Here is an 18,682-nt window from a genome sequence, read left to right as displayed (position 1 = left end):
AAGCTGTTTAAGATAAACCTTTATGTTTTCTAATGCACTGTGGGGTTTTTTTTGGTGTTTTTTTTTTTTTTTGTTCAATCTGTCCGTGTAACCTGGAATACTGCTAATATGATTCAGAAGTTCTGTTCTGCCATGTTTTTAATTATAGTTGGGACTGTGCAGGACTTATGGTGACTGAGGTACAAATTTTACTTGCAGTAATTCAGAGAAGCCATTCAGGCTTCACTGTTTTTGATGAATGAAACAAACCCAGGTTCATGCAATGATTGATACTATTCAAAGTATGAGAATTGAATTAAGCCACTAACTGAAACTGGCAAAGTCATTCTTTACCTAAATGACCATTTCACAACAAAATGGCTTTCAGGAAATCTAGATGAGCATGACTTCTCCAAAGAAGAGCAGGATCCCAGCAGGACCAACAGTGATTCAGTCAAGACAGAGCTCAAAAATCCTTTGAGACACTTTTAATCAGTTCCCTTTACATTCTGTATCCTTTACCTTAGCAGTCACTCACACAAACCTGGATGAAACTGCTCCCCAGCACACAGGTGTCTGGTGTCTGTTTTACACTGCCAATACAGCTGGGCTACTGATTCTTACTAAAACTTTACAATACACTCAACTACCATGTACTTCAGCACCTACACACCTACACAACTACCTGTTTACAACCCAGAATATGCCTCAGAAATACCTATATGTATATGGACACCTTCTGTAACCTCAACACTAGCTACAAGTTAGACTCCACTGCAGGATTTAAATTCGTGTTAGAGGTGGCCTTAAAGGGCTTATCTGCTTTTCTGAAGTTAAAAAAAAAGGTTTCTGAAATGGTACAAACTCTCTAGCATTAAACTTTCAAGCTTCCTATCACAGAATAAGTGCATCCCATCCTCATTTACTTTTAAAAACTCACATCCAGAAAAGCACTGAAAAATTGCACTGTTTGTACTGTACATCTAAAAATCTATGGACATATGGTTTGTTAACTTTAATTAGTAGAATTAAGCAAGCACGCATCCATTTAGGAAAAAGCCTTTCTTTATGAACTTGTATTATCCCTTCACCACTTAAGAACACCAACAAACAAACCACAGAGCACTTAATGTTTCTCCAAGGAAAATGCAGGGAAGGAATCAATTGGAACAGCTTTGTGTTCAAAATAATCTGTGAAGCATCAAAGTTATGTTTGTTGGCATCTGTGCTCCAGCTGTGGGGTTTAGAGCTTTTTGCTTTCCTAATCACGTTCCTTGTTCCAATGAGTAAGTACTTGGTTCTGTGCATTTACAGACTTGGAAAGTTAATTCATCAGGGATTTCTCATACTCCCACAGCCTTTAAAGTCATTTCCCCAAGAGAACATGTCAAATTTGAAGCTTCGAAGGAGTTATTTTTTACTGTATTTGATAAGTGACAATTTAAAAAAATAAGCTAGATTAAAAAATATATATTTATACTCATTGAACCATGCAGGAAGAAAAAGATGCTTAAAATTACAATTATCCAGCCAACAAACAAAAACCCCTTGCATTCAATTCATAATAAATATCTCTGATGACAACATTAAACTATTCTTTAACTGTTGGGAATCCATTAATGAGCAAGTACTTATCTGTTTTAAAAAGCAATCAGAATGACAAAAAGTCTAAGGCTGACTCAGTTATCCCTGAAATCAGAGGAAGACTAAATCGACTTCACTGCCTTTTGGGTAAGGCCCTGTGACAATCAAGCACTAAAACCATTTTGTGTGTCGTTTTGTGACTGCATACAAAATATAATATGATTTTGAGCAGCCACAGAAACCAAATGCTGTATTTTTTCCATAAATTTCGAAGATTATGGATTCTGAGTCCTCCTGTTTGACCACCCTTAGAGTGGAAGTGTGGAGCTATCAGGGTGTAAGTGGGGGAGAAGAGGTATTTTGGGGGTTTACAATGTAATATAACTGTTCAGTAGCTGCAAAAAGTCCCCTGCAGGAACTCAGCTTTTATCCTTGACTAAGCAAACTAGGCTACTGGTTTAACTGCCTAAGGTTAAGAAATACGAATAAAATTACAAAAATACATATATTTTGGCCAACAGTTTTGGTTTTGTTTTTTGGTTTGGTTTTTTTTTTTTTTTTCCAGAAAAGCTTAAAATGAATTTTCTTTGCTGAATTCTGCTGCTTTGAGAAGTGACTCTACTGAAGAGAAAAGTATTAGAGGGCCAGTCCCTGACCCCTCCTCTACAGTACAAATGAACAAAGAAGAGAGCTGGGTTCAGTACAACCATTAATGAGGGACCTGCAGAGGGATGTGACCCAGCAGAGCACGATAGGAGGGAAGCTCACCAGGGCCAGTGTATTAGAGGCAGAGAGCAAATGCTTGCTGCCAATCAAGAAATCCGAGGAAGTGCAAAAAGAAATCAGAACGAAACAGCAGGGAGATATCACTAACCTGCAAAAAGGTAAAGGTGGGCACAAACCAAGAATGAAGGTAAATTATAATGAATCTAGCATAATAAATGTAAAAACAAGGTGAGAGAGTGTTGGAACCCAGGATATTCCTCTGGCTGCACTGGAGGGCTCAAGCCCCTGCGAAGGGGGCTCAGAGACCTTGGCACAGAGCCCAAGAGCCCTGTGCCTTTGATCTTGACTCATGGAAAAACAACTACCAACCTTTATATGAAGAATTACAAGTAAAAAAATTTTAAGTAGAATAAAAATTAGTTTGTCATGGGGTGAAAAATAGATTTTTTTTGATTTTTAGAATGGGGGTTCAGGAGGCAAGATGGAGGAATCTGGGCATGTCCAGCCTTTCTCCTTCTTCTTTTTGGTCTCCATCTTCTGCTGTGATGTTGGCACTTTCGGATTGGTTTAGAGTAGAAGCTCACTGTCTAACATAGGTGATGGGTACTGGAAAGTAATTGTAAACATTGCACACGTAGTTTTTAGTATAAAACATAACACTGCCCTGGGGGCAGGCAGAGCGCCTCTGACTGTCTTGCTGAACAGACCTTGGCTGGACAGGAGAAAGAATTTTATAGATAAGGAACAATAAACAACCTTGAGATGGAGTAATGAAGAGCTCTGACTCCTTCTTTGACCGCCAGGCTGGGAAAAGAGACTTTCTGACGCATCTTGGGGTCACTCTGACCAGCTAAAGCCCCGAGAAGAGAGGCCAGAAAAAAATTCAAGGAATTACTGTGTGAGGTCTGAAGGCTAAGATGCAGTCCTTCTTCAAGGGCATCAGGGACAGAAAGACTGCCACCAAGTAGCAACTACCCAGTGTACTGTGAAAGCATACAAGGGGTATTCAGAAATGGCAAGACCACAGCAGACTGTGCTAATTGAAGACATGATGGCACAAATGGATAAAAAGAGAAAATAAATGTCACCAAAGAATGTAACTACAGAAGTAGAAATAAGAAAACTAATACTAGTGACACACAGATTCTTGCCTAAATGTATCTTCCTATCTGAAGCCTGGAAGATGCTAAATGTGACATCACTTTTAAAAGATAATTCAAGAAATTCAGGCGAACTGAAAAAAATGAGCATGACATCTGAACTGGGCGGATCAGGGAAATCATGATAAAGCATGAAATTAGTGGAATATGAAATATGATCTGCTGGAGAACAAAATTATATGCTCTGCTTTTCTTTAAAAGGAAGCTACAAACCTATCAGAACCTCTGAAGGAGTCAACAAACTTATGGATACAGGTGGTAAGCTGATACAGTTTACTTTGGATGCAGAAAGACATTTCCCAATGTATCTCAAAGGAATTATTCCCTCTTAGGAGACCTGCAGCCATAAGCTAAACAAAAATCTATTATGCGTTCACAGATAATTAACTGCTTAAAAGATGGTAAATGGAAGAGAGGAATAAATGGTCAGTTTCACAGTGAATGGTGTTCAGCACGGTCTGTGCTGTAACCCTGTGTGGCTAAACTGATCCAACAGCAGGGAAAGCACTGTACCTAAGATGGCACCTATGTTCAAAAAACAAAATAAAACAGAAAAAACTCTCTGTGGGGTGTGCTGCAGAGGGAAAAAGGAAAAGGGTGAGTATAAAGTTAAAAAAGCACATGCTCTTTATCAGGCTGGGACTGCAGGAAGAATGCAGTTTTAAGAACTAAACTCATCAATAAATTTCCCCCAAATAATCAAAGGTACCTACCTCACAAAAGGCAAAAGATTAATAGTTCATTTTCTTCTCTATTTGTCTGACTATATTAAGCAAAGCTCTTCTAGCTTTAGAAAGGACAAATACTTTAGTAAAATCTTTCACTCTTGTTATTTAGGTTTTCATTTCTTCTCTGCATTTCACACTACCTACCTCTCAGAACACAGGAAATTCTGATCATACATATTTTTTTCTTCCTATGGCAATGTTAGTTAGTTTTCTTGGGACTATAATGGAAAGCCAGATTTCGCTTTACAGATAGGGCATATCGTATTATTATACTTCTTCAGTTGTACTTAGAAAACTAACTGGCAAATAAAACACCAGTGATTCTGAAAACAAAGGAAAGAAGAGAAAACATTTCCCTAACTAGAGATACCAAACAACACTGCATTTCTTACTTTTTTCTTACTTTTTTTTTCAAAATTACATTCATATGACTCCCACCAAGATTTTTGATGGATTAACTCCTATAATCCACCAGCTGCTTTTTTTCTCGCATTCTGTGTAATGGATCAATTTTGTATTTCATACAAAATTGCTGATGATAGATTTCACTATATGTCTAATATTCCTTTTAGCCCTACATTTCAGAAGAAGATAATACTCACTGCTATTACTCCTTTTTCTAAGTACTTTACAACTCTTTAACAAAATATTCATTCTGCCAAGTTATCTCACACAAATGCTTCAATAAGTGCATTGGGATTCTGGATCAGCTTTTCAGTAAGGGATAGGATACATAAATGAACTATTTTTAATAGGAAGATTAGTTCCTTTGCAAGGAGGTTTATACGTTTCTATGTGAAAACATACAGTATATTTCTAGTTTTGTGAACAACTGCCTGAAAATTTCAGAAACTTCTGAATGGATCTCTTCTCATGCTTTAAATATAGTGAGCATATTTCATTTCAGCTTAAAGCAGAATTATAAGTTTTCTAGGTAGAGTAACAGCCGGATATACTCTCTGGATTTCTGCTTGTTAATGTCATCCAAGGCTGTGAAAATACTTAGTTAAGCTAGGCAATGCCAAGAGATGTGGCTCTATTGACTAACTCTCATGCTTTTCATAGAATTTATACTGAGGGGATGGGGACAGAATAAACTCAGCTTCAAAAAGTAAAATTTTTGCTAATAAGTATATCCACAGTAGTATGGCATTACCAGACCGGTAAATTGACAAAGCCACATACAGTGTCCTCACAAGACCAACATGTAACAGCCTTTTACAAAGCATTCTGGAATCTTCACTGCCTTCAGCAATAATCTTCACATGCTAAAGACGGGGCTGCTTTTGAGCAACAGAGCAATAACCCAGAAGAGTGTTGTTCTGAGCACTGCACAGATGTTGGCTGAGGAACAGCCTGGTATCTGACCTGGTGTCTGGCAGTCCAGCCATGTAACTGGCAAAATATCTGCAATACCATAGGTCAGCTCTGTTATTTTGGGTGGGGAGTTTTTCCACTTTTCCTTCTGGAGATCTATTTAAATTATAAAGAGATTGAAGGGAATCAGTCCTTCCTCTGAACCAGATGGCTGAAAAAATACAGGTATAGTCTACAGCTGCTTTTCTACATCTGGACCCTCTCTGACAGGGAAAAGCAAAAAACTGCATTTTGGGGCTGACCTATTTCTGCACCAGGCCCAGTCTATGTAGAACCATCACAAATTTCAAACAATAGATAAATGAACACCTGTATCTTTACACGGTAGTAACTTGTTTCACTGATCTCTCATGCTAGAAATTGTTATAAGTAACAAGGCTGGAGATTTTAATAACATAAACTGAAAGGTCTGCTTTTATAACTTCAGCTTTCTGATGTTACAGATGAAATAACAAGTATTGTTGAATCAGAAAAAACAATCTGTTTTGGAAGGATTAATATTTTTATTTTCATCTGTATTTCTCTAACCGAAGGAAATATGCAGCATGATTCTGCTTTCAAGTTAAAAAAGGGGTCTTGATAGGGTGACTGTGAGACTTCATCCTGCCCTTCCTGGTTCTGGTCAAACCAGCACAAACCTGCAAGGACAAATCACTGTGTATTCTGGTCAATGAGCTCAGTCTTTGCATGAGTTTACATTCTCAGACAAGAAGAATACAATCCCATCTACTGGAGTATTCAGATCTAAATATTATTATTTCAGAATGCTCCAAGAGGCTGAGTCACATCACCCTGAAGATACAAAAAAAGTTATAAATAAACACAAAGAAAAAGTGTGTTTGCCTTTTTTAAGGCTTGTGAACATATTTGTTCAAGATGAACAGAGGCTTTGAATAACTGAATGCCTTTTATTTGGTGGCTGCAGTATTAGTGCAGAAGTATTTTCAGTCAACAACTTAGTGTGAAAGGGAGGATGGGATGAACCAAGAAGGAAAAATAAAAGGAAGTTTTAATAACTCCATCAATAAATGTTCAGAAGTTTTAAAAATTATTTCTCAACCTCCTATAACTTGTGTAAGAACAGGGTTGCCTGACACTATTTTCAATGAAAATTAAAATCCCACCACAGCCAAATAAATTAAAAATTACTATGATGTCCTAAGACTAAGTAAAAATAAAAGCTGGCACATAAACATAATTAATTTGGATGAAGTTCCATTTAATTGCACTCAGATGGCTAAGGACTGCTGTCAGTCAGCTCAGCTAACAAATCACTCCAGCACTCTTCAAGAGTTGCTGCATTAGTGAAGCTATAAATGGCAACAGTGCATATTACCTATTCAGGCTTCATCCATCCCTCAATTTACTGAGGTCAAATTGAAGAATACTGACACAAAACTCTGCTTTGTGTTAAGGTCTACCTGTGAGCAGACTTTTCGGTATAAAATGTGTAAACACAATTACTGTGTGTGCACTGTGCCATTTTAAGTACAGGTGACCAAACCTAAAAAGAACAGAATAAATCAGAGGGACAATTTGTAGCAAACTGACCTAACACTCCCTTAAAAAGAGGAACATTGGAAACGCCATTCTAGATCAGGCATGCCTTCCCTGGTTATTGTCAAATGGCAGCACAGAAATAGGCAGAATGCAAAAAGCACAGCTCTAAATCTGATTGTTAATATCCAGGAAAATTATTTAAACCATTAAAATTTTATTTACTATGCTAACAAAATCTAATTATTTGTCTATTATAATTCTACTTTATCCCGACATTCTCCACAATTTTAGTTGTGTGGAATTTTATTGGTTCTTAAGATTTAAGACTCAACAATTTATTGCAACAAGTTACATTATTTAACAATGCCCTGGATAGAAATTAATTCCATTCACTAGCTCCATATTTCCTTAAAATTCAGTATACCACAGTATAGAGTACACAGGAACCCCAATGTTCCCTCTCTAAACCTGTCATTAATTTATGTATTAGTCCTTCATACACTAGAACCCTGTGTACTCTGATTTATGAGATTCCCGACCTTTTCCTTCCTTTGGAACACTTTCCTGAGCTCAGCCCACCTCCACCATGGGCCATATCCTTTAAGATCAGTAAGCATGGCTACAGAAGAATTTTATGTAACTCCTCTAACAGGTTTCTGAGGTAATTTTCCATGTTATGCTTCATGCACCCTTTTTTCCCTTTTTGATTACAGTTGTACTATGAAGGTTGCTACTGAACTGACTACAGCAAAATTAATTTCTCCACACTTGAAAAAGACATATCTTTGTAATGGAAGAGACTTTGAAATTTGTAGATGAAACCGTAATAAGCTTTCATGACTTCAGTCATTGACACAAAGCTGTCAGATAAATTCAGCTTCAAAATAAGCTCAGCTTTGAAGATAACAGCAGTGGTGGAGAAATCACATTATTGCAATACGCGAAACAAAAACTGTGATTTTATCCAGCTTCAGTCCAGACTGCTACAATCATCCCTTCTGAGATTAGGTTATATATGAATCCCTAGAGTACCATTTTGTCTTCCTTGGGAATATCTTGCTGAAACGAAATGCTATAACTGAACCTAATTTTTTTTCACCACTGCACAAACATTCTGGCTTATAGCTAGAATCATAAACAATTCACACACCAGGGTCATTCTCCTGTCTTGTTCCTCAAGGTGCTTCAAGGTGAAAGCAGGAGCTTCTGTTGAGCTCATGATTGCAATTATGATACAAAACTCTTGATTTCTATTACTTCAGCACTCAGAAACATCTAGTGCCTCCTATATGACATATAAATCAATCTTTGTGTTGATGATGCTTCAAAAGTTCAGGTCACCAGAAAATATAATCCAAATTTTTCCTCCAAAATGACTAAAAACACTTATAAGTAAAATCTGACTAAACACATTCCTTTAGGAGATCTAGAGTAACCTTTCAATAACCTGATGTTTCTCCTTCTAGGACAAACAACTAATATGTCTAGTGGGTAAAAATGGATAAAGCTAACATTGATGTAACAGAGATATATAAACAAGTATGACTAATAATAACTCTATTCAACCACTCTATCACGAATTTAATATCATTTACTTTGAAGTTGCTCCATTTTGATTCTCAGAAAGCCCTTTTATCTTCTTGAAGAACAATGTCAGAAAGATATGAAGTCGTCTACATTAGTAATATCCTAAGAGACTGTACTACACTTTCCATTTACATTAGAATTATGTTTTACGCTGAAGTTGTTCAGCAATTTGAAAATCAATGATCAGGTGAAGCAGCCTGTCTTAACCTCCATTGGTATTTTGTTTTCCATAAATTTGGATTAGAGGCTTACTATCTTTATTTTCTTCTTTTTAGAAACAAAACGCCTATATTAAATATAATTTTAGTTGTTCCAAGAAGTCAAGGATACTCCAGGACAGACCTTTTTTTTTTTTTAACAGCTCTCCCTGTTTACGTCAATTCTGGTTTCATAGAAAAATTACTTATGTACCAAATAAAGCTACAAAACCCGTACAAAAAAACCCTAGATCCACAAGCACTGGAAATAATGAAGCCTGATTTCCTATAAGTTTATATTTCAAGTCTTTTAAGTTGATACATTTAATCCACCCACATTTCCCCTTCCCATACTCCTGCCTGTAGGATTTAGAAATCCAACTGCCAAAAATTAAGAGATGTGTGTCTAGTCCCAAACAACACGTGTGATGATATGCACACCCATTGACACCAATGAGTGTACAGCACCTGACACCACTTGGACCAAGCAATGGACTCAGCTGCAAATTTGTCTCTCAGTGCAGAAACCAGTTCAGGTTTCTTTCCCTCTACTGGGCCCCTGTTTTTCATGCAACTTGTCCCAATTCCTTGTTATCATCTGATACCACTTTCCCATCAAACATACTTGTAATGGGGGAGTGGGTGCCTTACTTATGCGCAGAAGAGTAAGAGCACCTGGCAGACCACAACATCATCCTATAAGCTCTCTTACTTGATAAAACTAAGCTAGAAGTAGGCCATCTACTTTTTTGTTCTGGTTTTTAGTCTTCAGTGACAATTATGGATTACTTTCCAGAGATAACTGAATGTTCTAGGTCCACAGCAATGAAAAAATTTAGGCTCCATGAAGCACAAGTCCTTAGGAAATATCCTCACGTTTCAGTTTTGCTCATTAATTCAATTTAAAACTAGTGTAGCACAAAACTTTGCTATCCAAGATTCTTTCTTCCTATTTTTCTCCTTTTTCATTTGCATCCAAAACCAACCCAGTCAAAGTTCACATCTCTTAACAGTGAGTCCTTGAGCCCAGCAGCACACTGAAGAGGGTTTCAGGTACTTTTTCTGTGGTTATCAGAGGCAGTAACAAGGAAAACTCAAACACAGGGCCTCACAGAGCTGGGGGGACAGCATCACATCTAAATAGCAATAATGAAAACTACATCTACAGCACAAGAACTGCTGAAAGCTGCAACAAATGGCACACACCACTTCAGTGTGCCTGGTGTTTCAGGAAACTATGGGGCAAATTCTGGCTGAAGGAAATCTGCTCTTCTGTCTCTGGTCAGTACAGCTCCCTAACTGGATGGAGGCACGTGGCTGTCACTTGACCCTGTTACACTAACATTTATTTCCTAAGTTTTTTAAATAAGATTTGGACTTCTGAATCAAACATTCATCTTCTGTATGACAGATACACATATGCCCAATGCAAAGTTCTTGAATGTGTTCACTTTGGCAAACCCTTATAATTAGATTTGAAAGTGATCACAAATCAGATGGGATTGATCCATGAAAGGAGTTATTTTACATGACCTGGAAGTCCCTGAAAGAGCTTGCTACAGGAATTTCAGAACAGGACTGCAGTCAGTGTCAGTTGTCACAGGTTGAACTGGATAGTTTGAAGTAGAGTAGCGACAGTTTCCTAGCAGCTAAAAATATATTTCACTGCTTAAAGTTCCTTTAAAAATTACATTTCTCAAAAAAGGGATGCTTCACACTACTCTTAGCAAGAAAGCAAACACCTTACAATTTAACCTCTTTTTCAAAATTAAATAAATGAAATAGAAAAATGATTGCTGTATGCTCAAATACCACCTTAAACAGCTCACATTTGGATATATATGCACATCAGTTCAACCAGTTCATATTTCACATTCGCCTTGACCATGAATGCCAAGCTGGTACTCACTGTACTGACCAAGGTAAGCAGATTTGTACCATTGATCAAGATGTTTAAGTATTTTCGAAAACTATTTCTTATGATTTTGGGTTTTTTGGTTTTACCCTCTTTAACTAACTTATTATAGCTTAAATTTGCAGTAGAATGTGCAGCATCAAAAAAAGAGAGGTTCTACTTTGTTAAACTTTTAAAACATAAAGACAGTCAGTACCCAAGAAAGTTTGCATTACAGAAGAAAAAAGGATTGAAAAAGGGAATGAGCATAAAGTAGGCAAACATCATATAAATAGCACAATTTCTTATACATCATGCTTGTGAGATTGTTTTCTGGTTATGATATAGATGATTTTTCTTAAGTTAAATGGAAACGTAAAAAAGAACTAGTAAAAACATATAATTTATTTTATGGTCACTTTTCTGGACTATAAATTTCAAACTTATTTTGTGAGATGGTAAATAAAAAAAGGCAGACTGTTCTCTCCAATGGACAAAATACTTCTGAAAACCTTCCATCTTCAAATTCTCTTTAAAAAATTGATGAAACAAAAAAATTCTGACTTTTTTTCTTTTTTTCATCCTCTTTCATTATAAAAGTGCTAGAATACAAATACACTTTCTGAAAAAAGTTTACAATTCCAGAACATTGAAACAATAATACTAATAATTAAAGAAAAAAAGGCCAACAAAACCCAATGAAACCACAAGACAAAACAACCCCCAAAATAACTATTATTTTCTAAGAAACAGAAAAAATTCCTCCCTTTTTTTTGTTTTTGTTTTTATTTAGCAGGAAAACACAGCATGCTTTGTTCTGGTATGTGGAAAGTATATACCATTTACCAGTCACTCAGTACAAAAACTAAGATTTATGTGTATGTTAGTATGACTGAAACAAGAACCCAGACAAGTATACACACAAAGCATGTCACTCAACTTCAGCCTCAAACTAGATTCCTCATTCTATTAATAATTCTTTTAAGAAAGTTATTCTTTTATTACTGGCCTGAGACAAATTCAAGTGAGATTATGCTTCTCAAGGGAAAAGAAGCATTTTCTGAAGGAAACATATAGCTTATCTGTGTATGCTGTAAAATATGAAGATGTTTGTCCTCTGAGTCACATTAGCACAGTCCAGAAAATTCCACAGTTCCTTCTCTGGTGCCTGTATCACCAGTATACATGAGATTAATACCTGTTTTGTGATCTGCTTAAGCTTTCTATTACTAGATTTTAGCAGCTCTTAAATTTGGTTGTGATGGTTCTATCGCTTTTTAGGCAATTTTAAGCACTCTTCAGTAGCTTTGATTAACTTAAAGACTTTGACAGGTCCTTATGACTCCAGGTTTTGATTTCAAACTTCATCTTTTTGACCTTTATGAGTCTCTGTGGTCTAATTCTCCTGTATCATATTGATTTATGGTTTTCTATATTCAGTGAAAATGCCTTCAGTCCTAAGTCTCTGGCCATCCATTTTCATGTATTGAGTGCATTTAAGCTACAGATGCATCTTTAAGATACCATCACGGTTTGCTCTCTGTGGAATATTTATATGCATCAAAAGATTTATCATTATTATTTTATAAAATAATTTGGAAATAACAGTAGGGAACTCTACTGAATTCTGATAAAAAATATTCAAGCAGCTTGGCTGTTATCTGCTATAAAGCAGATAAAGTCAAGGAACCAACTGATGAGAAACATTCAAAAAGACAAGCACAGGCTATAGCTGCCTGCTGTGATATTGCAGCCTAGGAGAAATACAATCAAACTAAAAGGAAGAAACACTGTTCATTAAAAATCGTGTGGTATCAATCATTAGGTGGACACAGACAATAGCCATTAATATGTTAAAAGCTGCAAAAGAAGGACAGGAAAATAGACTAGGATTGGCTATACTGCAGTCTTACAGCCAGGTTGCAGATGGGAAAACAGAAGAGGCAGGTTCTCCTAAAAAATTAAATCTGGCCCCGTGATACTGCAGGCAAGCATACTGTAAGAATCTCTTTCTTAAGTCTTATAAAAACAGCTGCTGTTGTTGTTTTTTTCCCACAATTCCCTAAAAATGAAGTTCTATAAACAAAGAACTAGCAGAGTTGAAAGGGGTCCCAAGACAGCATTTCATCCATCCTACACCTCTTATGCATGAAAAATTTCTTTCCATTTCAAGAAGAAATGAAGCCTAACCTAGTTACTATCTCTTCTCAAATAATAAGTTCTCCAATCCTCGACCCTTTTTTCTTCTCCTCTCCACAGGCCTCAGACACTGAACTATTCAGCTGCAACTCATGCTGCTCAAATGTTGTGAAAGTTTCACAGAGTTCATCCTCACTGAAGAAGGTAAACCAGAAACCTGGAGGGTCTCTTTATAGTTTAAAGCCATCATTTAATGGTTAAGAGAACCAAGCACTTTAAGTTCCTGAGTCTACTCCTAACTATGCCTTTAATTCAAATGGTAAATGTTTGCCTCATAACATCTTTTACTGCAGACAAAACAAACAGTAGATAGTATGGATTACTACCACTTTCACTACAACACTTCCCAAGATTGTTTTAGATTCTCAAGTACTCAGAGATATTCAGGATAAAAGTTTTTTGAAAGAAACTAAATTCACTAAATATCTTGCAAAACTTAAGCTGCGTATCACTATAGCCAGTAAAGAATGGAAAACAGTAGTAAGAAGTCACATTAACTTCTCCTTTATTCACAATAATAAAAATTCATAATTCTAACTGCTTAGAAAAATACTTACCTACTACAATAATACTAAAAATTTGGTTGAAGCAGAATAACATCCAACAAGTTTCATATTTGCGCTCCTCATTCATAACACTTTATTAATATAAATATTTAAACCTTCAACAATTAAAAGAAGGCATATAAATATATCTGATTTCACTTTCTTCGATTAATGAAACAAACTCTGAGAGAAATAAAGTATTTTTTCTCCAGCTTCACTTAGTGACGCCCTGCTATGGCTGCAAAGACAGGAATGTCTGAATGAAGACAAGGAACTCAAAGGTTCAAATTCAGTGAAACTTAAACAGAACACAGACTTTATACCACAGCCTAATTTATACACATATACTTTGTCTTGCAAGAACACCAGAGTTTATCGAGGATTTCTACACTGGATAGGTTTTAGGTTTCCATTGGTGGCAAGTTTTAGCAAGACAACTATGTACTCCAAAGCTTGAAACCATCAATGCAATACTTTTCTAATTAATAAAAAATCTCCAGAACATTTCCACAGCTGAACTGTTAACTATTCCGTGGTGCAGCAGAGTATGTGCTAAGACAGTTAATAAATTACAAACTCCGGTACCATTAATCTGAAATTGGTTATAATAAGAAATTTTTACACAAAAGGTTTTCCTACTTTCCTCATAGAGCTTTCCAAGCAAATTAGAGCCACATACTTTTGATTTAAAACCATGGGCAGATCCTCTGCAAAATAAAATGCTGCTATATTTCACAAACATTATTATAGGATAAATAGGAACAAGTGAGGGAGAAAACCATCATATTGTGCTCTTTTCAGTGAGAGCCAGGAAGGTTTAACACTAGATCTAGACCATATGTCTTCTTTTTTGGTGTACCATGAGAAGAGACAAATATTTTGGAAAACTTGATAGAATTCTAATTTATTGAGTTAATTCCTAAAGTTTAACTGAAATAAAAGAACAAGTCTCTTGGATGTTTTTAATCTACTCAAAATGCAATTCTATTATCAGAATAAATTTTTAAAAGAGAACAAATCCTGGGAAAATGCACAAAACCATCAAATTAGAAAAAGGTAATAAATTATCCTTTCTTTAGCATTGAACTACTGCCAGTCTAACAAACAGACCACAGATTATGACAAACCTCATAATTAGGCCTCTCTGAAATTAAGACATGTAAAAAGTGGTTTCATAGTAAAAAGAAAACAAAATTCCTCTTTGCCTACCTACCTCTATTCAGATATAAGAAAAATCCCCTACATGTTTTCCCACATGTTTCTCTTATTATACTGGGTACCAATAAAGCACTTCTACTCATTCAAATCATCCCACTGTAAATTCAAAGCCTGCCAGCTGCTAGGCTGCTGCTGTGCTGAGATCACTGTTAATCAGTATCACCTCAGCACTTTCCTGCTGCTTCCATGCATCCACTGATTGGCTCCTTATGTATTTAGACATGAAACTTAGCTTTTTCTCTGCTGTACAGAACACAGTACACTAGAGTCCTGGGCTCATAGCTAGGGTTCCTATGCTCTCTGATGATAAAAATAAAAAAAAAAATCCACTCTAAACCTGCAACAGCACATCTACATCTGCACCAACCTCGCCTCAAGAAGCTTAAATTCTACATGATACTGTGGAAAAGTTGAATTATATATATTTCTGATTGATAAATTGTGTGGATTTCAGCACACACAAGAAACACAGAGACAAAAACAGTCTGGTGACTACTCATGTTAGGGGTAGAGCTTATAGACATACACAGATGCTTTATGGGCATTTATAGAGCATTAGTGTTGGGACAGGCGGAAATAGCTTCAAGTTTTGCCACAGGAGGTTTAGATTGGATATTAGGAAAAATTTCTGCACTGAAAGGGTTATCAGGCACTGGAACACAGGGGCCAGAGTAGTGTAAGAGTCACCATCCCCGCAGGCATTTAAAACACACATAGATGAGGCACTGGGGAACATGGCTCAATGGAGGAGTTGCCAGAGCTGGGTTAATGGTTGGACCTGATAACCTTAGAGGTCCTTCCAAACTTAAATGGTTTTATGGTTCTATGACATAGAGACATCTGTGGCACATGGCCATAGATATTTGATGAAGAGAAAGCTGAAAATTGCTCACCACGCTGCAGCCAGGACAGTCAGGGCCATTTTCACAAGTCCTGCGCCGGGCCTGGATCCCTCCTCCACACTGAGCCGTGCAGCGCTCCCACGGCCCCCAGCCTGTCCAAAACACATGAGGGGGGCACAACAAATGCTCATTGCAGTACCTGTGAGAAGAGAAATAAGGAGGCAAAGAATCTATTAATTATCAACACAAGACCTCTCCCAAAACATCCCTCATTTGCATAATTTAGATAGATATTTGTACAGGGAAATATTTTTATACAAAGGGCTTCTCCCTACTCATTAAGCACCTCACTAACAGTTGCAACACTGCACAGTGTGTCTAAATATTTGAGTGGGTTTTTTTTGGGTTGCCATTGTGTGGGTGAAGCATTTGTTTGCTTTATTCAGTGACTTTAAACGTTCCATGCAATGCAGCCACGCTATTGTACTGTGGTCACGTAAGCAAGATTGCAAACTACTTTATTAAAACCAGTTGTAGCTATGCCTCCATGGCAATCAACCAAACGGAAGGCAAACATTTATGCAGGCAGTCTTTTATCAGTCTCCAGCTAAGAACTGATTAGGATCAATCTCTCTCATCTTCAGATAGCTACACTTGCTTTTCATAGCATTTCTGCTTCTATGGACAATATAAGAGCTACAACATTGATTCTAGGCATAAAGAACTGCACTTGTTGATAATGTTACTACTTTATCTTTTAAAGGGTGTTTTTAGCTATTATAATCTTTGAAAGATTTTCCTGTGGGCTGCAAACTGATCCAGAGACCTAGTAGGTTCTTGAGGGAAGCACTATTGAGTTGTCATTTTTGTAGCAATACATTCCTAAGGAATGTGGGAAGATCCCAGGTTCAGCTGAGTTTTTTCAATTTTGGTAGAAGCCTTAGATTCCTGATTTTTTGAGTGTGCCATCCAATAATTCTAGCCATAGCATGTGCTGCTTTTTAAGGAAGCTCTACACAGGTCCAAAGGATTTGGGCCAGCAGCCAGTGTGACCAGGGCTCTCTAAGAGACCAAAGTCTTACTTAGGTAAAGCAAACACACAGCATAGTTAGGAAACAGACAGCTCTAAAGAAATTCCCTGATATTTTATGGATGCATCTGGGTAGCTCTTGTTACAATACTGACTGTCCTGAATGAACAAATCAATCTTATATAGTATTTCCTCAGTTTTTACACCATTTATCCAAAATCCAATGTCTTATTGCCCTTCTAACAAATTTTCATCTCTTGGCACACTTCTACAGTCAAAACTGACTTTAATACTCCAGTTATTAATTTTCTACAAAAAGAGAAATGACAGTATGAACAGTTGTCATTTTCAACAAGAATAACCACAACAGGTTTTTTGCTTGTATTCAGAAAGTCCCAATATCTGCAAGCTCTAATTCTTCATTATCCTTCATTATAAGGAATTTGAACATTTGGAACTCTGTGGAGGGCAAAAAAATAATCTTGGTGGTGTAAGTAACATACAAAAGTAGATTTATTGCATATGCTAGAGCCTAAAATTCAAACTTTGTCCCTAGGTCTGGGCAATTCCATCAAAATCTTAAAGACTGGGAGTGAGGTTAATAGGGGAGTGACATTTAGTTTTCTGCTTCTGTAGAGTTTCACAGCTTGTATTGGCCTTTACTCTGGAAACAGAGGAAAAAATGCCCAAACCCTCAATATTTATGAATCTGGTGTCAGAATTCTTCAGTGCATGATTTAGGTAAACACATTACAGTTCATATTATATTAAAGATACATAAGAATGTTCTGTGCCTGAATATTCTTCCCCTAGAATGCCAACTGCAAACTTTCTTTGTCACATGCAGTCATTAATGTGAATGTGTGTGATAGTTTCTTCTAGATAATTTGTTGAGAATGTATGGTCAATAAAATATAGATATAACATCAGCATTTATGTAGTCAAATTAGTGCAAACTTTCCATAATTTCAGTTCTTAATGAAGATGTGTTAAGTTAATTTGGGAGATACACTGAGGCTGAAGCAAATCTGCCATGAAGTTGAAAATTACCTATATTCAGGCATGAAGGAGTAAAATTAAGGAACTTGTCTTGCCTTAAAATAAAGGCAGCTACAGATTAGCTATCTAAAAATGAAGTAGTCATCTAACTTGAGCAACAGCAGCTTATGGAAAGAAACAGCCCAGTAAAAAATATTATTTATGTCACCCTAAAGCAAAGGTCATTTAAATACACCCCTCAATGTACAGATTGATTTTCTTGGACTATAAATGCTGCATGGGAGACAGACATCTAAGCAGCCATTAAAGGCAATGGAAATCTTGTCAATACAAACTAGGGAGACTAGAATGATTGATTTGAAGAAGTTAAGGAATGTAGAGCAGAAGGACACAAATTACTGTTCTCCATAGCCTGTATTGGCTAAATTCCTACAGACCACAGTGGAAGTTCAGATGCCTGACTCACACATAAACATTCACTCTCGTGAACCCCTGAAGTTAGGTATGACAGATCTCACTTCGAGGACAGTCATGTCACTATGCAGTGGCTCTTTTAGTGCCTATGTGGCTCACCTCCCACTCTCTCACTTCAGCAGGAGACAGAAAAGAAACCTAATAGCAGTGACCCTTCACAGAAAGCACTTCAAAGGGCTGGCAATTCTGTTATCCAACACTAATTAAAAATGCAGCTGAAAAGATGCCCTAAAATCTCTATGCAAACTACTTCAATTTAGAAAACAGTTTTGGTTTTTGTTTGCTTTTTTTTTTAATAGTCAACACTGTCAATTTTTCCTTTTTTTTTTTCAGGAAGACAAAAAAAAAATAAAAAAGAGAACAAACCAAAAACCAACACAGCATATAAGTAGCATCTTATTTTTATTTCAACCAGCCAGCCTCTGAAAACATCAGGTATGTTTTCACAGCTAGAGACATCCTTGCAATTGATCTTTGAGAACTGTGCTACAGCATGGGGCTTTGAGCCAAGTTTCATTATATCTGTTCTTGGCTGCATTTCAAGTCACTCAGCAACCCTTTTTCCCTTTTGCTCTTTCTTCCCCTCTTAATTTTGTTCTCAGGACCCACAGGGCTAGCGTTTTACAGTAATTCAACAAAACAT

At 36.7% G+C, this 18,682-nt stretch overlaps 1 protein-coding gene across 7 annotated transcripts in view; it reads right to left on the bottom strand.

Annotated features, from left to right (window-relative positions):
• SEMA5A (semaphorin 5A) overlaps positions 1 to 18,682 on the bottom strand; it is a 323,210-nt gene that overhangs the window by 52,078 nt on the left and 252,450 nt on the right. For all 7 annotated transcript variants that reach the window (XM_005484272.4, XM_005484273.4, XM_026791761.2 and 4 more), the window contains one exon: positions 15,588 to 15,735. In XM_005484272.4, the coding sequence (XP_005484329.2) occupies positions 15,588 to 15,735 (148 nt within the window). The remainder of the gene's footprint in view (positions 1 to 15,587; positions 15,736 to 18,682) is intronic.

Source organism: Zonotrichia albicollis, chromosome 1, assembly GCF_047830755.1.
Source record: "Zonotrichia albicollis isolate bZonAlb1 chromosome 1, bZonAlb1.hap1, whole genome shotgun sequence".
Lineage (NCBI taxonomy): Eukaryota > Metazoa > Chordata > Aves > Passeriformes > Passerellidae > Zonotrichia > Zonotrichia albicollis.
The sequence above is the reverse complement of the archived record's forward strand: the minus strand, read 5'-3'. Positions and strand labels throughout refer to the sequence as shown.